This window comes from Engystomops pustulosus, chromosome 9 (assembly GCF_040894005.1).
Source record: "Engystomops pustulosus chromosome 9, aEngPut4.maternal, whole genome shotgun sequence".
In the NCBI taxonomy this organism is placed as follows: Eukaryota; Metazoa; Chordata; class Amphibia; order Anura; family Leptodactylidae; genus Engystomops; species Engystomops pustulosus.
The window spans coordinates 99,249,325-99,268,392 of record NC_092419.1 but is presented as its reverse complement, the minus strand read 5'-3'; the positions used below and the strand labels follow the sequence as shown (position 1 = coordinate 99,268,392).

General features: G+C 48.1%; 2 protein-coding genes across 3 annotated transcripts; one reads left to right on the top strand and one right to left on the bottom strand.

Annotated features, from left to right (window-relative positions):
- Positions 1 to 768: 768 nt before the first annotated feature.
- Positions 769 to 5,179, bottom strand: C9H9orf78 (chromosome 9 C9orf78 homolog). Its single transcript, XM_072124506.1, has 9 exons — positions 4,990 to 5,179; positions 4,461 to 4,520; positions 4,088 to 4,139; positions 3,433 to 3,503; positions 3,276 to 3,353; positions 2,937 to 3,134; positions 2,723 to 2,859; positions 2,243 to 2,341; positions 769 to 1,085 (listed from the first exon to the last, which is right to left on the bottom strand). The coding sequence occupies exons 1-9, from the start codon at positions 5,073 to 5,075 to the stop codon at positions 994 to 996; spliced, it is 873 nt and encodes a 290-aa protein (XP_071980607.1). The 5' UTR covers positions 5,076 to 5,179; the 3' UTR covers positions 769 to 993.
- Positions 5,180 to 5,185: 6 nt separating this feature from the next.
- On the top strand, positions 5,186 to 18,291 carry USP20 (ubiquitin specific peptidase 20). 2 transcript variants are annotated; one of them, XM_072124505.1, is made up of 25 exons: positions 5,186 to 5,337; positions 6,968 to 7,119; positions 7,542 to 7,595; positions 7,680 to 7,742; positions 7,824 to 7,961; positions 8,123 to 8,219; positions 8,346 to 8,415; positions 8,719 to 8,832; positions 9,512 to 9,590; positions 9,740 to 10,100; positions 10,341 to 10,478; positions 10,633 to 10,745; positions 10,935 to 11,107; positions 11,193 to 11,287; positions 11,947 to 11,980; positions 12,095 to 12,140; positions 12,232 to 12,412; positions 12,587 to 12,713; positions 13,297 to 13,466; positions 13,689 to 13,770; positions 16,059 to 16,167; positions 16,364 to 16,466; positions 16,721 to 16,792; positions 16,937 to 17,108; positions 17,537 to 18,291. In XM_072124505.1, the coding sequence occupies exons 2-24, from the start codon at positions 7,039 to 7,041 to the stop codon at positions 17,095 to 17,097; spliced, it is 2,661 nt and encodes an 886-aa protein (XP_071980606.1). In that variant the 5' UTR covers positions 5,186 to 5,337; positions 6,968 to 7,038; the 3' UTR covers positions 17,098 to 17,108; positions 17,537 to 18,291. The 2 variants fall into 2 exon arrangements, with proteins under 2 accessions (XP_071980606.1, XP_071980605.1); XM_072124504.1 differs by having other exon boundaries at positions 7,824 to 7,979.
- Positions 18,292 to 19,068: the final 777 nt, after the last annotated feature.

Sequence of the window (19,068 nt, the reverse complement as noted above, 5' to 3'; positions counted from 1 at the left end):
TGTAAGACACAGGGAGAGACTGCGTGACATCACACTAAACCTTCTCCCTAACCGGACAGGTCAGTACTTTTCTATTATGCCTAATGTCTATAATAGATAATGTCTAATATAATCCTGCTGGTGCTTCTGGGTGAGTTATATAGCGGATTCTCCTCTACTCTATGGGGCTCATTTACTAAGGGTCCAAATCGCGCACTTTCTTCAGGTTTCCCGCCGATTTCCGATTTGCGCCAAATTGCCGTGGGATTGTGATCGGATTGTGGCATAGCGGCACGAGCTTTCACGCGTCAGAAATCGGGGGCGTGGCCGTCGGACAATCTGACGGATTCGGAAAAACCGCAGAATTTAAAAAAAGAATTTGTGTCGCAAGATCGAGCACTTACATGCACCGGGACGAAGAAGGTGAACTACGGCGGATCTCGGCGCAGCAGCGACACCTGCTGGATATCGGGCACATGATCTTAGTGAATCCCGGCAGACCCGAATCCTTGTCTGAGAACGAGCCGCTGGATCACGACTGGACCGGGTAAGTAAATGTGCCCCAATATGTGCAGTGTATGGGAGACAGCATAGGAGCTAGTCCCCAGCCACCAGCTCTGAGACACCAGAGAGAACCAGACAGAGCCCACAGAGGGGAAACAGGTAAATAATGCCCATAAATAGCGTCGCTCCTCACGAGTACATCTTATTATTATGTAGAGTTTGTAGGAAGGTTAGGGATGCTCTCAGTGCTGATCGGCCTCTGAAGAAGTGTAATCATACTCCTCATCCGAATACAAAATCGGTATCATTTAATAAAAATAAAATACAGATGTGACAAGGATCTGCGGGTAACACTGAAGTTCCTGTTCTGTTGAGCCGGTGGCATAAACACATGGTGGGTCCTAAATGGACTTTATAGGGGGATAAAAGGTGAATAATAACCAGGAGTTGGGAACCAATGTCCTTGCTTGTATCTTATTACACCATAATAGACATTCCCAGGCGGCCGCGTTAGTATCGTCGGTTCATCTTCTTAAACTTCTCGTAATGGTAGTCGTCCGTGGCCTTCTCATTGGAGGGACGCTTGCGGTTTGGAGGAGATTCTGTAAAGGAGAGGATGATAAAATCAGTTTTACCTATGTACATCTACTTAGGGTTACTCAGGGCTCAGTTTTTGACAATGCAGAAAATTCTGCATCTTTTCCCACTACAGAAGAGCGAGGCAGAGACGTCACATCTGTGATTTATCAGATTTAGGCCCATTGCTTCAACAAACTCGCTGTGAGATTTATCAGACCGATCCGACAACTGCTGAACTGAACTCAGGACATCACCCAGCCACATGTTGCCATCCTGTTCGTCGGCCTAAAGAATGCCCGTATTTTATGGGCAAGTGCCACGACTTTGGGGCTCATTTACTTACCCGGTCCAGTCGCGATCCCGCGGCGCGTTGTCCGACGCTGATTCGGGTCTGCCGGGATTCACTAAGATCGTGCTCCCGATATCCAGCAGGTGTCGCTGCTGCGCCGATGTCTGCCGGAGTTTACCTTCTTCCCGGTGCATGTGAGTGCTGATCTTGCGACACATTGGGGGTCATTTACTAAGGGCCCGATTCGCGTTTTCCCGACGTGTTACCCGAATATTTCCGATTTGCGCCGATTTCCCCTGAATTGCCCCGTGATTTTGGCGCACGCGATCGGATTGTGGCGCATCGGCGCTGGCATGCACGCAACGGAAATCAGGGGGCATGGCCGAATGAAAACCCGACGGATTCGGAAAAAACCCCCGCATTTAAAACAAAAAAAAGTGTTGCGGAGCTTGCACTTACCTTCACTAGGAATAGGCCGGTGAACTTGAGCGCGTTCCGATGCTCTTCAGCGCAGCAGCGCCACCTGGTGGACGTCGGAGGAACTGCAGAGAACGCGCTGCTGGATCGCGAATGGACCGGGTAAGTAAATCTGCCCCATTTTGTTTTTTAAATTCTGTGGTATTTCCGAATCCGCCGGGTTCTCCGATGGCCACGCCCCCAATTTCTGTTGCGTGAAAGCTCGCGCCAAAATACGATTGCATGCACCAAAATCCCGGGCGGAATTCGGCGCAAAATTGAAAAATTTTGGAAACCCGGCGAAAGTGCGGCCGTGGAGCCCTTAGTAAATGAGCCCCTTTATTTTGTTCAGTGATTTTAGGTTCAGTCCGGTAAATTGTAGAACATACTGACTCATGGACCCGTTGTCTTATACTCATCTGAAGTTACACTCACTCTCAGGCTCTGGCTTCTCTGTATCGCCCACACGGAGGGGGCGCGCTTTTGGCTCTTCCTTGTGACGTCTCATAGGAGTGTTCAGATCTTCCTGGTAAACTGAAAAGAGAAGCAAAACATGTGTCACGTTGTTTCATTGTTGATTGAGTTAAGCATTATGGTTACTATTCAAGATGTACCCCAGTTTTGGGAAGCCCCACTTCCATCCGAGACTGTTTGCTACAGAATCTTAATGTGTTTGGGCCAAGTTTTCGTCCCCTTCCTAGATGGAAAACACACAGACTGGTGTCTGATTTCTGGAACACCAACCATTGAAACCCAGTCCAACCTCTTTAATCGTGCATGCAAATCTGACATACCAAACCCTGCGGACAAGAGTCATATGAATTTTGGCTACCCATCAAGGGTGGCTTAGGGCTACAGGGAAAATACTGCTGGACAAAGCCATTACGTATCATATACTCTACATGTGAATCTCACATCGGTTGTGCTGCACGTAGTTGACGGCCATGTTGGTGGGCACGAAGGAGGTCTGCTTGTCCTTCTTCTTATTCTGCTGCTCGGCCAGTAAGCGGGCCTTGGCCTCTTCTGTGGAGATGATGTTTTTGATTTTTGCACTGTAAATATGAATATTCTTGTCAGAGCTCCAGTATTCCCATACGAGATGCAATCTCCCAGCGATCCGTGTACTTACTCTATGCCCAGGTCCACCTCCGGGATGCCACTCAGCATCTGATTGGACAACATCTCTTCTGTCTTCTTGGCAGATGACACTTTGATGCTGTCCGGGAGTTCATACAAGCAATCTTCTGCGCTCTTTGGTTTCACCTTCTTCTCCTCATTCTCAATGATCCCCTTCCTCTTCTTTAACTCAGTTTCTATATACTTCATCCTAAAATTGCAGAAATAAGAGATCGAATTAGTAAGAATACAAATGTAATGCTGATATCTCACCTGCTGAAGAAACTGCATCAACAACCCCCAACATCTAACAGGAGGAGCTTCATATAGATCACTACAACATGTCACCTACATGTCAGCATCTTCATCCCTCCTGTTGGTTTCGGCAGAGAATGAGGTCCCCAGGTTTAGATCTTCATCTTCTCCAAGTCTGGAGGAGGAAGTAGAATGACTTGTGTCAGACAGGTTACACAGCACACACAGCAGTACAGAATTATACAGGACGTTACCTATCCTTCCCACGGTCCTTCAGCTTTTTCATATCCACCATGCCTCCGGTTTTGATCTTGAAAGGATCATCCTATAAAGAGAAAGGAGGGCATTGGGACTTTTAATGATTAATGGTGGGCACATCAGTCATAATCCCTCACTAGGAGATCACTGACCCGACACGTGAATGGAGAATACTGGTGCATCAATCACAGGGAGGACTCAGAGGGACTTGTGGCCCCCAGTTCTTCCCAATAGGTGGGAATCATGAGATCTGGTACCTGTGATATGACACTTATCCCATCATGCATAGTAACCATTTCAATGCATTAACTGGTTGCTGTGCCACAATAAGTATGAGAAGAAACTATTATATGGGGCAGCACTATGGCTCAGTGTTTAGCACTACAGCCTTGCAATGCTGGGGTCCTGGGTTAAGGTCCCATCCAGGTCAACATCTGCAAAGAGTTTGTATGTTCTCTCTGTGTTGGCGTGGGTTTCCCCGAGTCCTCCGGTTTCCTCCCACACTCCAAAAACATACTGGTAGGCAATTAGATTGTGAGCCCCATGAGGACAGGGACTGATTTGGCAAACTCTGTGCAGTGCTGCAGAATCTATGTGCGCTTTATAAATAAAGGAATTATTATTATTATTATATGGAAGATTTGCACTTACCGCCAGCACTGCTTCTTCTGGCAGCTTTTCTCCAACCAACAGAGCTACAGCGCTGCAGATCAAACAAAAGCATAGACGTCATGCTGGGTGTATTTGACGGATGTCCTACTGTGATAGCATCTTCTCTTATTAATATGGAGCAATGTCTTGACAATTTAGTACAATGTGCAAGTAAAATGCATTAGGGTGTAGTTTACATTGTATAGAGCTGTAGCAAACTCTCCGCTATGGATGATTAGATTTAGAGAATTTTGCATCCTAGGGAGGAGACCCCTCACTGCATTAGTCCGATCAGTCACATTGAGCTGGGTTTTATTTTCCCCAGACAAAAGCGGAGTGTCTAAATGTTTTGTATTAAATGGCCCCCCTTTACCTCACACCATTGGGTCGCTTTCTTAGACTCTGCACCTCCTTAGCTTCTTCAAGTTTCATTCTGCACAAACACAAAAAAAGTATGTTCAAAAAAATGAGAACTTCTATGATTCATTGGAATCCCAATCATGTGAATGGGGCCTGCCAGTGGGATAACTGGCTGGTGCGGTAATCGCATGGGCACCGTTTGTGTGCAGGAGACATTATATGGTGGCAAATCAAATAAAGGGATAGGACAGGGTCACCAGTATCATCTACATGTCCTGGTCCGGCCCTTCTATCCATAGAAGGACATGGGACATCAAGAAAGAAGATGTGATGAGGACCTTTAAGGGTCATTTGATACATCTTGTGACAGCCGCAGGACCACTGCCATCAGTTTTGTCATAGGTATCCATAGCAATTGGCGCAGATGTGGTAATGGATGACATCACATATCATTACTGGGGGAGGCAAATCACAACTGATCAGATAGCAAGAAAGCAGCTACACCACATCAGGAGGCTGACAGGTTGCTCCTATTCACTGACCTGACCTCCTGGGTCACCCCTTCATCTTGCTCCTCTTCCTCAGAGCTGGAGGCTTTCCGTCTGCGGAAGTTTTTACCAGCTGGCATCTTACCATACGCTCCTTAGACTTGCATGTAAACAATTAAAGAGCACAGCTTCACTTCCGGCGCGGGGTGATGACGTAAGGACACCTTTCTAAGGCCTCCGGGCTTCTTTTGCGGTGCAGAGAGATGACGTGATGACTTCTGAAGCTTACAGGCTCCACCCCTGTCCTGGCAGCGAGGGGGCGGAGCTAAGAATCAGCCGTCAACAGCTGCAGAGAAAGATGGGGGCCCTTGTCCAGACTGCAAAGCCATAGATTAGAGGGAGGTAAGCGACCTACAGGGGGCGACACACGCAGGTGGTCACATAACGAGAATATAACTTATCTATGTATATCAGTTCCTGGGAAAGCTGGGTGACAACCCCTGACTGCCTTAAGATCTCACATAGGAATGGCACCCAGCTTTCCTAGGAACTGATATAGTGTATGTAGCTGATGATTTGGGAAAGCTGGGTGACTGCCATAGTAATGGTGGCGATATCTAATACCAGTGTGTAGATAATGTGTGGCGGACGATCTGTACTGGAAGTGAGGTTAATGTAGGGTCTATAGGGGGCAGTATGCATTGACCAGTCCTGGTATATACATGTATACGCTACAGACATATATACTATAGTGTCCACTTATTTATTGGCCTAAGTTTGGCCATTGACCAGTGCGGGACCCCCAGCGATCGCCAGATCCGCACCATTCCCCCATCTGCTGGTGTGTGCGGGGGTAGTGGGAACCATCATCTGTCTTATAGGGCAACTATAGAGCATGAATGTTTCCATTCACCCACAGCAAACACAGTTATTGACGAGGAATGTCAAGGTATAACAAGATGCAGGAAAACTGCAACAATTTCGATTGACATAAAAGTGTCTCTTGACTTCTCTGTATATATCCGCCATGTTCTGGAGGTCAGGAGGTGAAGCTGGAGATTAATAATGATGTGGAGCGGTGATTCAGCAGGTTACAGGAGCCACGTGCTGCCCCTATGGAGGAGAAAGGTCAGCACAGGCGCTCATTGATTTACATGGATGCTTCGCAGGGCTGGAGGGAGTGTGTACATCTCTCCTATGTCCTTGTGTGATGCCAACTGTCCTAATTCTTAGCTTCTCTATTAAAGGGTTATCCAAATTGTAGGACAGGCCCTCTGTGTCTGCCTGGCAGAGGGTCTGATCACCGGGCAGTAGCTCTATGCAGTGTTTGCAACTTGGGAGGGAGCTGCAATACCAATCACAGCCACTATATGTTCTGTGGCGCTGGTAAGCAGTGAAAAGGCTTGCAGAGAATGCTGCAATCTCTTAAAACTTATTGTGGGAGATGGGGGGGATGCAGGTTGTGGGGCCCTCCCCAATCTGATATATTGATAAACAATCTTAAAAGTACAGGGTAGTATAGGGTTATTGCTTCAGGGGAGGGTGCAAGGTCCCGTGCTCCCCATTGATTGGCTATAAATAGTCCTCATGACTCCTGACACAACCGGAGGTCAGACCAGGGTAAGTAACTTTTATTTTTTTGGTCCCCCCCCCCCCCCATTTGGTTTTGTTGAACTCCTGTAAAACCCCAATAAAAAACTAAATAAATTCCCAGTCAGTTGTAGGGAGGATCCAGACCCTCCATCTCTGTGAAATCAAAAACTTCCACCTGGTTAGAAAATTTCCTGTGTGGTTCAGATTTTTATAGGTTTAAGGCAGGATTTGTTTCGGAGCTCAGCTTTCATTTCCTAAACTGTTCTGACAAAATACTAGCTGTGCTGTGATTGGTTACTATACGACCCGCAGCCAGTTTTAGGGTATGTTTGTGTGGTTTGGTTTGGGGTGGATTTTGAGGCATTTTCTAGCTCCGGATCATCGCCCCTTGGGTGACACTTCTTCCCTAATCCATCTCCTGTTTGTTCTTCTCCCCCAGGTTGTCCATTACGTCTTTGCTCATCAGACTCCTGAAGACGCTTGAGATTTTCCCCTTTGGCCTCCATCACTATGGGGGAGATGGATGATTTCTGCTCGCATCTGGACTCAATTGGAGAAGTGACCAAGGAGGATCTCCTCCTAAAATCCAAGGTGAGCCCACAAGCTGCCTGCTACCATAGTAAAGGTCCAGCAATGTGGGATCCTTGGCAAGGGGTCCTCACCAAGTACCGTATTTTTCGGACTATAAGGCGCACCGGATTATAAGGCGAACCATCAATAAATGGCTGCTAAAACATCTAGGTTCATATATAAGGCGCACCGGATTATAAGGATGAATGACCAGCAGGTGGCAGACCTGTGCACAGTTCAAGGCAGCTGTTGTCTGTAAGTAGGGTTCATATATAAGGCGCACTGGACTATAAGGCGCACCTATGATTTCTGAGAAAATCAAAGGATTTTTTTGCGCCTTATAGTCCGAAAAATACGGTATTTAAGGGTGTATAAGTATTCATCATGAACGATGTCCCTTCCTTTCATACAGGATTTAATTTCCTCCTTTGCTTCTTCTATAGGGAACATGTGAGTCGTGTGGAGCCGGTGGTCCCAACCTATGGGCCTGTCTGCAGGTAAGTGGCTCATAACTAAACAACACGTCGCCAAAATAAGACAACATTGAGCCGGCTGGTGACTGACCACCACTCTTCTTTCAGGATGGGTGCCAGTACGTGGGATGTGGCGAGTCGTACGCTGATCACAGCACCCTGCATGCCCAGGTGAGGCCGTCGCCCTGTGTCTTGTGTATGAGAAGGGTCGGCCATTTGGGGACGTTACATGAATTTATTTGGCTCTTTTAGGCTAAGAAGCACAATCTGACCGTGAACCTGACCACCTTCCGGGTTTGGTGTTACGCCTGTGAGAAGGAAGTTTTCTTGGACTCCAGGGTTCCTTCTCCTACTCACTCCCAGTCTACGTCACCCAAACTGAGCCATCGGGTGCGTCGCCGTAACAGTGTGTGTATGGGGGGGACAAGGGCTTCTATACGTCTTGTCAATCCTAACCTCTTTCTCTTGTAATATATATATGTTTTGTAGCTAACAATCCCACTGGGATAAAACTGTGGGTATAGGCTAGGTTTAAAATTGTGCTTTTTTAGGAAGTACCGGCTGCTGTTCACCCATTAAAGTCCGTCCCCATCGCAGTTGCTGATGACGGAGAGTCGGAGAGCGATGACGATGACCTGAAGCCCAGAGGTTAGAGTGCAGCTAGAGGGGAGCATGTGCTCATCCAGAGCCTCTCGCTCAGTTTCTGGTGTATTGGTGGCCGTATTATAGTGTCACTAACTTATTTATATTGCATCCGCCATCTTTTGTCTCCAGGTCTCACGGGGATGAAGAACATTGGGAATTCATGTTACATGAACGCGGCTCTGCAAGCGCTGTCTAACTGGTAAGACTGCAGGTCCTGTATCTACCACGTGCACCAGTGCCAGACACCGGTAATCTGATACATTGCTATGGGGAACGCCATTGTTGTAATGAGCTCTGCCGTCATTGTAGTGCCCGTAACTTTAACTCCTTCCCACTCAGAGACTGTACAACACAGTAATGACTAGTACTGCTGCTCTAGTAACTGGACCAGTAAGTTACAGCCACACACGGCCATCTTGGTGTCACCTATACGTGACCAAATACATATTCTATATTAGAAAAATCCTGAAAGAAGTACTTGTTTACCTGTTACTACTTGCAGCCCACCATTGACGCAGTTCTTTTTGGAGTGTGGGGGGCTAGTACGGACAGACAAGAAGCCTGCGCTGTGCAAGAGCTATCAGAAACTCATCTCAGAATTGTGGCACAAGAAGCGGTAAGAGGATGTCATGGTTGAATATGTTTCATTGGTTTTTCCAGCATAGTGGAGAATGCCTGGTGCAGGAAGACTAGTCCAGGGCCCTTGGGGGTTTGGGCCACGACTAGTCCAGGGCCCCTGGGGGTTTGGGCCACGACTAGTCCAGGGCCCCTGGGGGTTTGGGCCACGACTAGTCCAGGGCTTGAGGGGGTTTTGGGCACGACTAGTCCAGGGCTTGAAGGGGTTTTGGGCACGACCAGTCCAGGGCCCGAGGGGGTTTTGGGCACGACCAGTCCAGGGCCCCAGAGTGTTTGGGGCACGACTAGCCCAGGGCCTCAGGGCGTTTTGGGGCACGACTAGCCCAGGGCCTCAGGGCGTTTTGGGGCACGACTAGCCCAGGGCCTCAGGGCGTTCGGGGGCACGACTAGCCCAGGGCCTCAGGGCGTTCGGGGGCACGACTAGCCCAGGGCCTCAGGGCGTTCGGGGGCACGACTAGCCCAGGGCCTCAGGGCGTTCGGGGGCACGACTAGCCCAGGGCCTCAGGGCGTTCGGGGGCACGACTAGCCCAGGGCCTCAGGGCGTTCGGGGGCACGACTAGCCCAGGGCCTCAGGGCGTTCGGGGGCACGACTAGCCCAGGGCCTCAGGGCGTTCGGGGGCACGACTAGTAAATTTTTTCCTCTTTCCCCTTTTCCTCAGACCAAGTTATGTGGTGCCCTCAAGTCTCTCCCATGGAATCAAACTGGTGAACCCTTTATTTCGAGGATACGCCCAACAGGTGAGTCACATTATATGCCCTCAGTAAATCTTTGATTCACAATTTAAAACTTCAAAGTAAATTATTAAAAAGGATCTTTTGCTGTTGTTGGGAAATCTTTAATTGGTTGCTTCTGGATTTTTTAAAAGCTCTGTTTTTCCCATTCCCAGGATACCCAGGAATTCCTGCGTTGCCTTATGGACCAGTTACATGAAGAACTTAAGGAGCCGATATCCAGTTACAACCAAGAACGGGAAGAAGAGGAGCAGGAGGAGGAGCAGCGGGAGGTGGAGCGCGGCACCACAGAGGATGACTTTCTGTCTTGCGATTCTGGCGGAGAGATGGGTGATGGGGAAGGGAGTGGAGGGGGGGGCTCGCTGGCCGAGATGGAGCTGCTGATCCGGGATGAAGCGGGGAGGTCTATTTCTGAGAAGGAAAAGCTGAAAGAGAGAAGAATGTCATATTGTCACCGGAGGACCAGCTCCGAGCAGGCGGATGAGGACGCAGATGTGGACACAGCCATGATACCAGGTAAAACAAGCAGACGTATAACTGTGTCCACATTGTAGATGCCTGAATTACAGTACAGTCAGCCCCATAGAAGTGAATGGGTCTCCAATCTCTTATGTGCTTTGGAGCTTCATTCATAGGGAGGACTTGTGGTCTTACATTCTCCTGATCACCAGAGGTCCTACAGGGAACCGGCGTCACTCATATTATCCAATTCATCAACTAATAGGCTTATTTTCCCCCCATTTCGTGCCCATCCAGAACCGGACAATGAGGCGTTCATGCACTGCTCTTCCCGGTCCTGCAGTCCTCACCCTCCTGACTCACACCCCAAACTCTCCAGCAGCCCCCCTCGCTCCAGCCCACTACGGACAGCACACTCCTATGTTTTAAAGAAAGGTAAGTGCAAGCTACAGGGCTATTCACATCTGATAAAGTTATATGCCATCATTGTATAATGGGTAGGGCTCTGACTTCTGTGGCCCCCACTGATGAGAATGGAGGGGTCACACATTGTCGTGTCGATACATTACTACATTACTTTGCTTTACAGCGCAAGTCATGAATGGGGGGAAACGCCGGTCAGAGATCAAATATCGCAGCGTCATTTCTGATATCTTTGATGGGTCCATTCTGAGCTTGGTCCAGTGTCTAACATGTGACAGGGTATGTATGTGTCCCAGTGTACTGTATTTAAAGGACATCTACCACCAGTATGAAGGATTGTAATCCAAGCACTGACATACTGGTGGTAGATGTCCTTTAAGGGAATCTGCCATCTCCTTTAAGGCTAGATATGGGGTCAAAAACTGACATACAGCTGACCTCTGATAACCTCTTCTTGCTATGACCCAGGTGTCCACCACCATTGAGACCTTCCAGGACTTGTCTCTTCCTATCCCAGGAAAGGAGGACCTGGCAAAGCTCCACTCCACCATCCATCAGAGTGCGGTTATCAAATCTGGCGCCTGTGGAGAAAACTACAACACCCAGGGCTGGATCGCCTTTCTCATGGACTACATCCGCAGGTATCCGCTCTATAAGGAGTCCCCGAGTGTTGTACATCTTAGCAGCACGTGTGAGATCCTGACATGTCTGTGGCTGCTCCCCCAGGTTTGTGGTCTCCTGCATCCCCAGTTGGTTCTGGGGTCCTGTAGTCACCCTGGAGGACTGCCTAGCTGCTTTCTTTGCTGCTGATGAATTAAAAGGTAAGGCCACGTTATTAGGAGGGGCTTATGGATGTTTTGATGGTCAGCGGTGGGCTTTGTTTTGCTGCAGCGATGTCTTAATGGTCACAGGTTATGTATACAGTAAAGGACCAGTAAGGCCAGTGATTGGCTGCGGTGGTCACATGGATTTACTGTATGTATGAGTTAAACCGTGGACCACAGAAGTAGTGGGAATTTAAAGGGGTTTACCCACCAAGACAGCGTATTCCCTATGAAAAGGAGGGGGAAAAATTGCCCTCACAATCGCTGGGGGTTTTCCGCAGCGCTGCCTTCGATTAAATGAAGTGGTAGCTTGCGGAGCAACATGGAGGAAGCGGCATAATGAAGTCTCCTCCCATGTGATCATATCATAAGAGTCCAACGCTTAAAGGAGGTTGAAAAACATGACAGCTTTCTTCTAAAAACATCTCCGCACCTGACCATGGCTGGTGCCGGTATAGCAGCTCAGCTGTATGGAGATGAATGGAGCTTAGTTGTAGTACCACACATTACCCATGGTCAGGAGAGGCGCTGTTTTTGGAACCTCCTTTAATAAAAGTAAGAACCAGGGGATAATGTAATGTCCTCATCAGGTCCTATTGTAATTTATTTATTAGAATAGAACAGTCCCGTGGCTTACATTTTTTCTTTCTCCTTAGGTGATAACATGTATAGCTGTGAACGCTGTAAAAAGTAAGAGCTTCATCTGTTTGTATCCTGCATGTGCAGCCATCTCTGTCCCATCGCCCATCAATCACGTTTCTATCGGTTCTCTATGTACACTATAGATCTCAATCTATATTGCAGGTTACGTAATGGTGTAAAATACTGTAAGGTCCTGCGGCTGCCGGAGGTGAGCTCTCTTATACATTCTTATACTGTAATGTTACCATCTCCCGCCATTTCCTTACATCGCTCTTAGCGCGTTGTTCCTGTGCCCACAGATCCTCTGTATACACCTAAAACGCTTCCGACACGAGGTGATGTACTCCTTCAAGATAAGCAGCCATGTTTCTTTCCCCTTGGAGGGTCTGAACCTTCGACCTTTCCTGGCCAAGGAGTGTGTGTCCCATATCACCACCTATGACCTGCTGGCGGTTATCTGTCATCACGGGACGGCAGGGAGTAAGTAATCTCATACTATCTACAAACAGTGCCACTCTGGTCTACAGGTGGTGTATGGTATTGCAGGTCAATGCTACAGTACCAGTGACCACCTATATACAAGCGTGGCGCTGTTTCCACCAGAAGGCAGCCACGTTTTCCTAATCCGTGGATAACCCCCTTGTCACGTTGCAGGCGGTCACTACATTTCCTACTGCCAGAATGTAATAAACGGGCAGTGGTACGAGTTTGACGACCAGTACGTGACGGAAGTACATGAGACAGTGGTGCAGAACGCAGAGGCGTATGTCCTCTTCTACAGGTGAGCAGAATGTATATGGAGATGTACTTCTACATGTAAAGAATTCCTCCAAGTTTGCTGTTAGTGTAGTTTAGTGGCTGTACGTGGTATTGCAACTGAGTCGTATACAATTTATGGGACTAAGCTGCAACCAGGATGAACATGGGCAACTTCAATAATCTGAACCATTATGTCCCCATGACAACTCTGCTAGTTATAAATAGCGGCCGCTGATTCATAATTATAACCATCAATGGCTTTCAAACAGATCTATATACAAAAGCAATATACAGTATAACTGTGTTGATACACAGCGGCTCAGTGTTTAGCACTACAGCCTTGCAGCGCTGGGGTCCTGGGTTCATGTCCCATTCAGGTCAACATCTGCAAAGAGTTTGTATGTTCTCTCCGTGTATAAGTGGGTGTCCTCCGGGTCCTCCGGTTTCCTCCCACATTCCAAAACATACTGGTAGCTAAGGTAGATTGTGAGTCCCATTGGGGACAGGGACTGATTTGGCAAACTCTGTGCAGCGCTGCGTAATCTGTGTGCGCTATATAAATAAAGAATTATTATTATTGATGTCTCCATCTGTCCTGTATATAGAAAGAGCAGCGAGGATGCAGAGCGGGAGAGGCAGAAGGTCGTGTCCCTGGCGGCTATGAAGGAATCGGGTCTTCTGCAGTTCTATATCTCTCGAGAATGGCTCAACAAGTTCAACACTTTTGCAGAACCAGGGCCAATCACCAACCAGAGCTTCCTCTGCTGTCATGGAGGTAGGACACAGCTATAGGCTATGGCTGCTAGCTGTACATTATCATATTGTCAGATTTAAGGGATTTGGATGAATATGCCTGTGTCCTGTATCATCCATGGTGGACATAATGGTCTAGGGGTAGTGGTGTATACAGTGTAACCCCTGACTTCATACTACAAGCTATACTATAATGCACTGCCACCATTGTAAGGCTTGTAGTAACCCCTTCATCTCTTTGCAGGAATCCCCCCTAACAAGTATCATTACATCGATGACCTGGTGGTGATCCTGCCTCAGAACGTCTGGGAGTATTTGTACAACAGGTGAGATCCATGGTAACAAATGTGAGGATATTCTGACTCTTATACAGGGGGTACGGGAAGTATCTATGTTTTACTGCAGCCAATTGGTAAGATGAAAAAAGTAGAATTTTTTTTCTTGCATATTAATGTACACTCTGCAACCGATCTTGACAGAAAAAAAACAGAAATATAGATATTTTTGCTAATTTATTAAACAAGAAAAGCTGAAATGCAACATGTTCATAAGTATTCAGACCCTTTTGCTGTTACCCTAATATTTAACTCACTTGGAGTCCAGCTGTATTTAGTTAAACTGATTGGACTTTATTGGGAAGGCACACACACCTGTCTACATAAGACCTCATAGTGCATGTCAGAGCACATGAGAATCATGAGGTCTATGGAACTGCCCAAGGAGCTCAGAGACAGAATTTGCGGTAAAGCACAGATCTGGCCAAGGTTACAAAAATAATTCTACTAAACTCAAGGTTCCTATGAGCACAGTGGCCTCGATAATACATAAATGAAAGAAGTTTGGGACGACCACAACTCTTCCTTTACCTGGCCGTCCAGCCAAACTAAGCAATGGTGGGAGAAGAGCCTTGGTGAGAGGTAAAGAAGAACCCAAGATCACTGTGGCTGAGCTCCAGAGATGCAGGAGGCAGATGGGAGTCTCGTATCACTGCAGCCTCCAGCAATCAGGGCTTTATGGAAGAGTCTGGAAGCCTCTCCTCAGTGCAACACATATGAAAGCCGCATACAGTGTGCAAAACACATGAAGGATCCCAGACCATGAGGAATAAGATTCTCTGCTCTGATGAGATAATTCTAAGCGGTGGAGAAAACCAGGCGCTCCCAAATCCAATCCCAGCAGTGACACATAGGGGGCAGCATCAGGCTATGGGGGCAGGGACAGGACCACTGGGTGTAATGGAAGGAAAGATGAATGCGGCCAAGTACAGAGAGATCCTGGATGAGAACCTCTTCTAGAGTCTCTGGACCTCAGACTGGGCCGAACCTTCCAACAAGACAATGACCCTAAGCACACAGCTAATAACACAGCAGAGGCTTCAGAACATCTCTGTGACCATTCCTGACTGGCCCGGCCACAGCCCGGACCTAAACCCAATGGAGCATCTCTGGAGAGACCTGAAAATGGCCTCCACCAACGTTCACCATCCAACCTGAGGGAACTGGAGAGGATCTGCAAGGAAGAGGCAGAGGATCCCCAAATCCAGGGGCGAGAAACTTGTAGCATCTTCCCAAAAAGACTCCTGGCTGCACCAGCTCCAAAGCTGCTTCTACTCAACACTGAGCAAAGGGGCCGGACACTCCTCGCCGGGGGGCCGGACACTCCTCGCCGGGGGGCCGGACACTCCTCGCCGGGGGGCCGGACACTCCTCGCCGGGGGGCCGGACACTCCTCGCCGGGGGGCCGGACACTCCTCGCCGGGGGGCCGGACACTCCTCGCCGGGGGGCCGGACACTCCTCGCCGGGGGGCCGGACACTCCTCGCCGGGGGGCCGGACACTCCTCGCCGGGGGGCCGGACACTCTTCACCATGTGAGATTTCAGATTTTCTTGTAGATATTTTTGCCAATTTATTAAACCTTTCTTTTTGGCAAGATGGGGGCAGAGTGCACATTAATGAGCAAAAAAAAAAGAACTTTTTTAATCTTGCCAACTGGCTGCAATGAAACAGAGTGAAAAATGTAATTGGGTCTGAACACTGTCCGTACCACTGTACATTAGAGCTTGTAGCTTATTAAGGATTTGACCCTGTGAGGTTAGAGGTATTGGGGGTCATTTACTAAGGGCTTGATTCGCGGTTTCCCGAAGTGTTACCCGAATATTTCCGATTTGCGCCGATTTTCCCTGAATTGCCCCGGGATTTTGGCGCATGCGATCGGATTGTGTCGCATCGGCGCTGGCATGCACGTGACGGAAATCGGGGGGCGTGGACCTTCATGAATCGCCGGAAGACCCGAACGCTCGTCAGAGAAGCCGCCACTGGAACGCGAATGGACCGGGTAAGTAAATGTGCCCCATTGAGTTTAAAAGAAACTCTGTATACAATGAGCTCCCTGGTAACTACAGGACGAACGTTGTTTTTATACTATATCTATAAAGGCAGTGCAAAATGGCAGAAACTTATTACATGCACATGTAGAATTTACGTAGAGGAGGAGCTGAAATCCCAGTCTACAGATTGAGTCCCAGTCTATGATGGTGTATGGTCTACATTTGAAGGAGTCCAATATATTTCCGCTAAATGCTGTTTAAACAAATCTTGAATTCTATTCCCTCCAGGTTCGGGGGAGGCCCGGCTGTGAACCATCTCTATGTTTGCTCTATATGTCAAGTTGAAATTGAAGCTTTGGCGAAACGCAGAAAAACTGAGATTGACACTTTTATTAAGGTACAAAATATCTACATTGTACAGTGATCATTAGACTGGCAGGACTCCTGCCCCACGACTGCTGGTAGTTGCTTGAAGCCCATCAGTGGAATCGCTGATAAATCTGTCCTCCATTATTATCCTTCAAGTCAGGCACGATCATAACTTTATTAAAATTGTGATTAATGAAGATTTTGTGATTTGTGCCCGTGTTTAGCTGAATAAAGCCTTTCAAGCAGAGGAGTCCCCCAGCGTCATCTACTGTATCAGCATGCAGTGGTTCAGAGAGTGGGAGGCTTTTGTTAAAGGCAAAGATAATGGTAAGTGCTGGTGTTACTTTCTACATCACCACAAGGGGGCAAACTTCCTGACCTATATCAGTGAAACAGAGTGCCCAAACTACAACCAAAACCCACTTATTTATCGCAAAGTGCCAACAAAGCAATTTGAAGCAGAGCTGTTGGGGCGATTAGGGACACTTCTCTGGGGGTCAGGCCCTGGCTGGGTGACCCCTTGTCATGTGCTGATCATAGTCCCTGTTCATTTACTTCTGGTTTTATTTTTTTACTTTTAGATCCTCCAGGACCCATAGATAACAGTAAGGTGGCGCTGACCAAGAGCGGAGGACAGGTGCTGCCTAAACAGGGTGAGTATGGGGGTAAATCCTTGTAGCATTGTCAATTTGGTTGGTTGCATGGTTTACTTCTCCTACACGGCGCTGGGTGCTCTCTATCCATCAGTGCGGCCCAGGTGTATGTATGGTTTATACAGATATATGTGTTCTGTGCAGGTGCAGACTATGGACAGATCTCCGAAGAGACCTGGAACTACCTGTTCAGTATATATGGAGGCGGCCCGGAGATAGCGATCCGGCAAACCATTGCCCAACCACAAGAGATGGAGAGTCTGCACGGAGAGCAGAAGATAGAAGCCGAGACACGAGCCGGATAGCTGGGACAAAGGTGATGGCACCACCATCTTAAAGGACATTTAACATCATGGATGATAGACTGTATGCAAATAAGCCTGAGAGGCTCCAGGCTCCATTAACACACATGGAGCCTGGAGCCCCTCAGCCTCATTTGCATACAGCCTTTCATTCTGGTGGTAGATGCCCTTTAAAGGGTAAAACACATGACTTGTGCTTTATTTTACCACTTGGGCATCTTTCTATCCAACTTTTTGGCTACTTTCTTCTAAAAGGGTTTGATTGATATTCACTATCCATAGGGTAAGGCATAACAGTCTGATTGGATGGGGTATGCCCCCCGGGTTGGAGCATGGACTCACATGGCTGCTCCATCACTTAGTGTGGATGGGACCCCCTGCTCTCATGATGGAGCTCCCCTTTAAATAAACTCTAACATGGTTATTTTTGTGTCTCATTCAGGTCCACGTGGATGTCGACCCCTAGTGGTAGCGCTGACTACCGCGCCAAGTTACCGCACTTCTAGAAGCACTTTGAGATGAGCCGTGTGCGCACACACTGTGTTTTAGCCCTAGCTTCATTCGGAACGTACGTTACAGATGGGAGATACTATTTAATAATGTAACTTCCCAGGTCATTAGTTTACTAAACCTGTGGGTCAATGTAAGCTGGCACTCACCCATGTAATAAGCTATGTATGCAGATCCTTGTGCCAGGGGGGCATGTGGGATGGCGGACACCCTGCGGACAGCTTGTCTTACTACTAGTGTTGCCTTGTCAATGAACCATCTTGTGCACTCACTCCGCAGTCCCCTGATGGAGAGATTGTTTGTATGGGCGGCCATGCCTGCTGCCCGCAGTTGTAGTAGGCAGTACCAGCCTGAGGGCAAGGATTTATTCAGCGATCGCAGCTGATGGACTTGAATGACAAGACGATGCACTTTGCAGTTCTGTTACGTCATACAGCAGTGGTCTGGGACCTGCGGCTTGCAGGCTGTGGGCATGCTGGGAGTTGTAGTTGCAGGCCACTGCTGTGCGGGCGGTGTAGAATAGGGCGTAGTTTTGGGCGTTGCCCTGATTCTTCCTTCCGTGATGTAGTTTACACTAGGACTTATTAAGCTTTATCAGATGTTGTGTTTCTCCTCACTGTGATGTGCATGTCCTGTAATATCCCATGTACAGTATTACAGCATATAATAAATAGTAACCCAACCTCACGGCTGCCCTGGAAATCCGTTATTCAGCTCTGAACGTCTGATCTGTATGTGTGAGTGTACAGAGATAGTCTCATGCTAGACTACGGGATTACATATGGATTATTGGTATCCCAAAAAAGTAATCCAGAAAGAGAAGATGTCCTGAGGATGGAATGAGCACAGGAAAATCTGTGCAAAGAAATGAATCGCAGGTAGTATGCTATAGAGCAGGAGGAGCTGAGCAGGTGCTACATAGTCCTATCTGCAGGCAGCATCATAAGAGCAAGTGGAGCTAAGCACATTGTACATAGTGTCCTATCTGCAGGCAGCATGTTATAGAGCAGGAGGAGCTGAGCACATTGTACAGCGTACTATCTGCAGGCAGCATGTCATATGACACTGTATAATCTGCTCAGCTCCTCCTGCTCTATGACATGCTGCCTGCACATGGCCGAACAGAAAACCGACGGATTTGGAAAAACCGCCGCATTTAAAACAAAAAATCTGTTGCGGAGCTTGCACTTACCTTAACTCCGCCCGGCTCGGTGAACTCCAGCGCGTTCTGGTGCTTTTCAGGGCAGCAGCGCCACATGGTGGACGGCGGAGGAACTACCTTAATGATTCCCGGCCGGACCCGAATCCACCGCAGAGAACGCGCCGCTGGATTGCGAATGGACCGGGTAAGTAAATCTGCCCCATAGTGTCCTATCTGCAGGCAGCATCTTACATAGCAGGAGGCACTGAGCAAATGTAATAGAGAATGTTATAAAAACCACACACAGCCTTGATTTTGTTTAA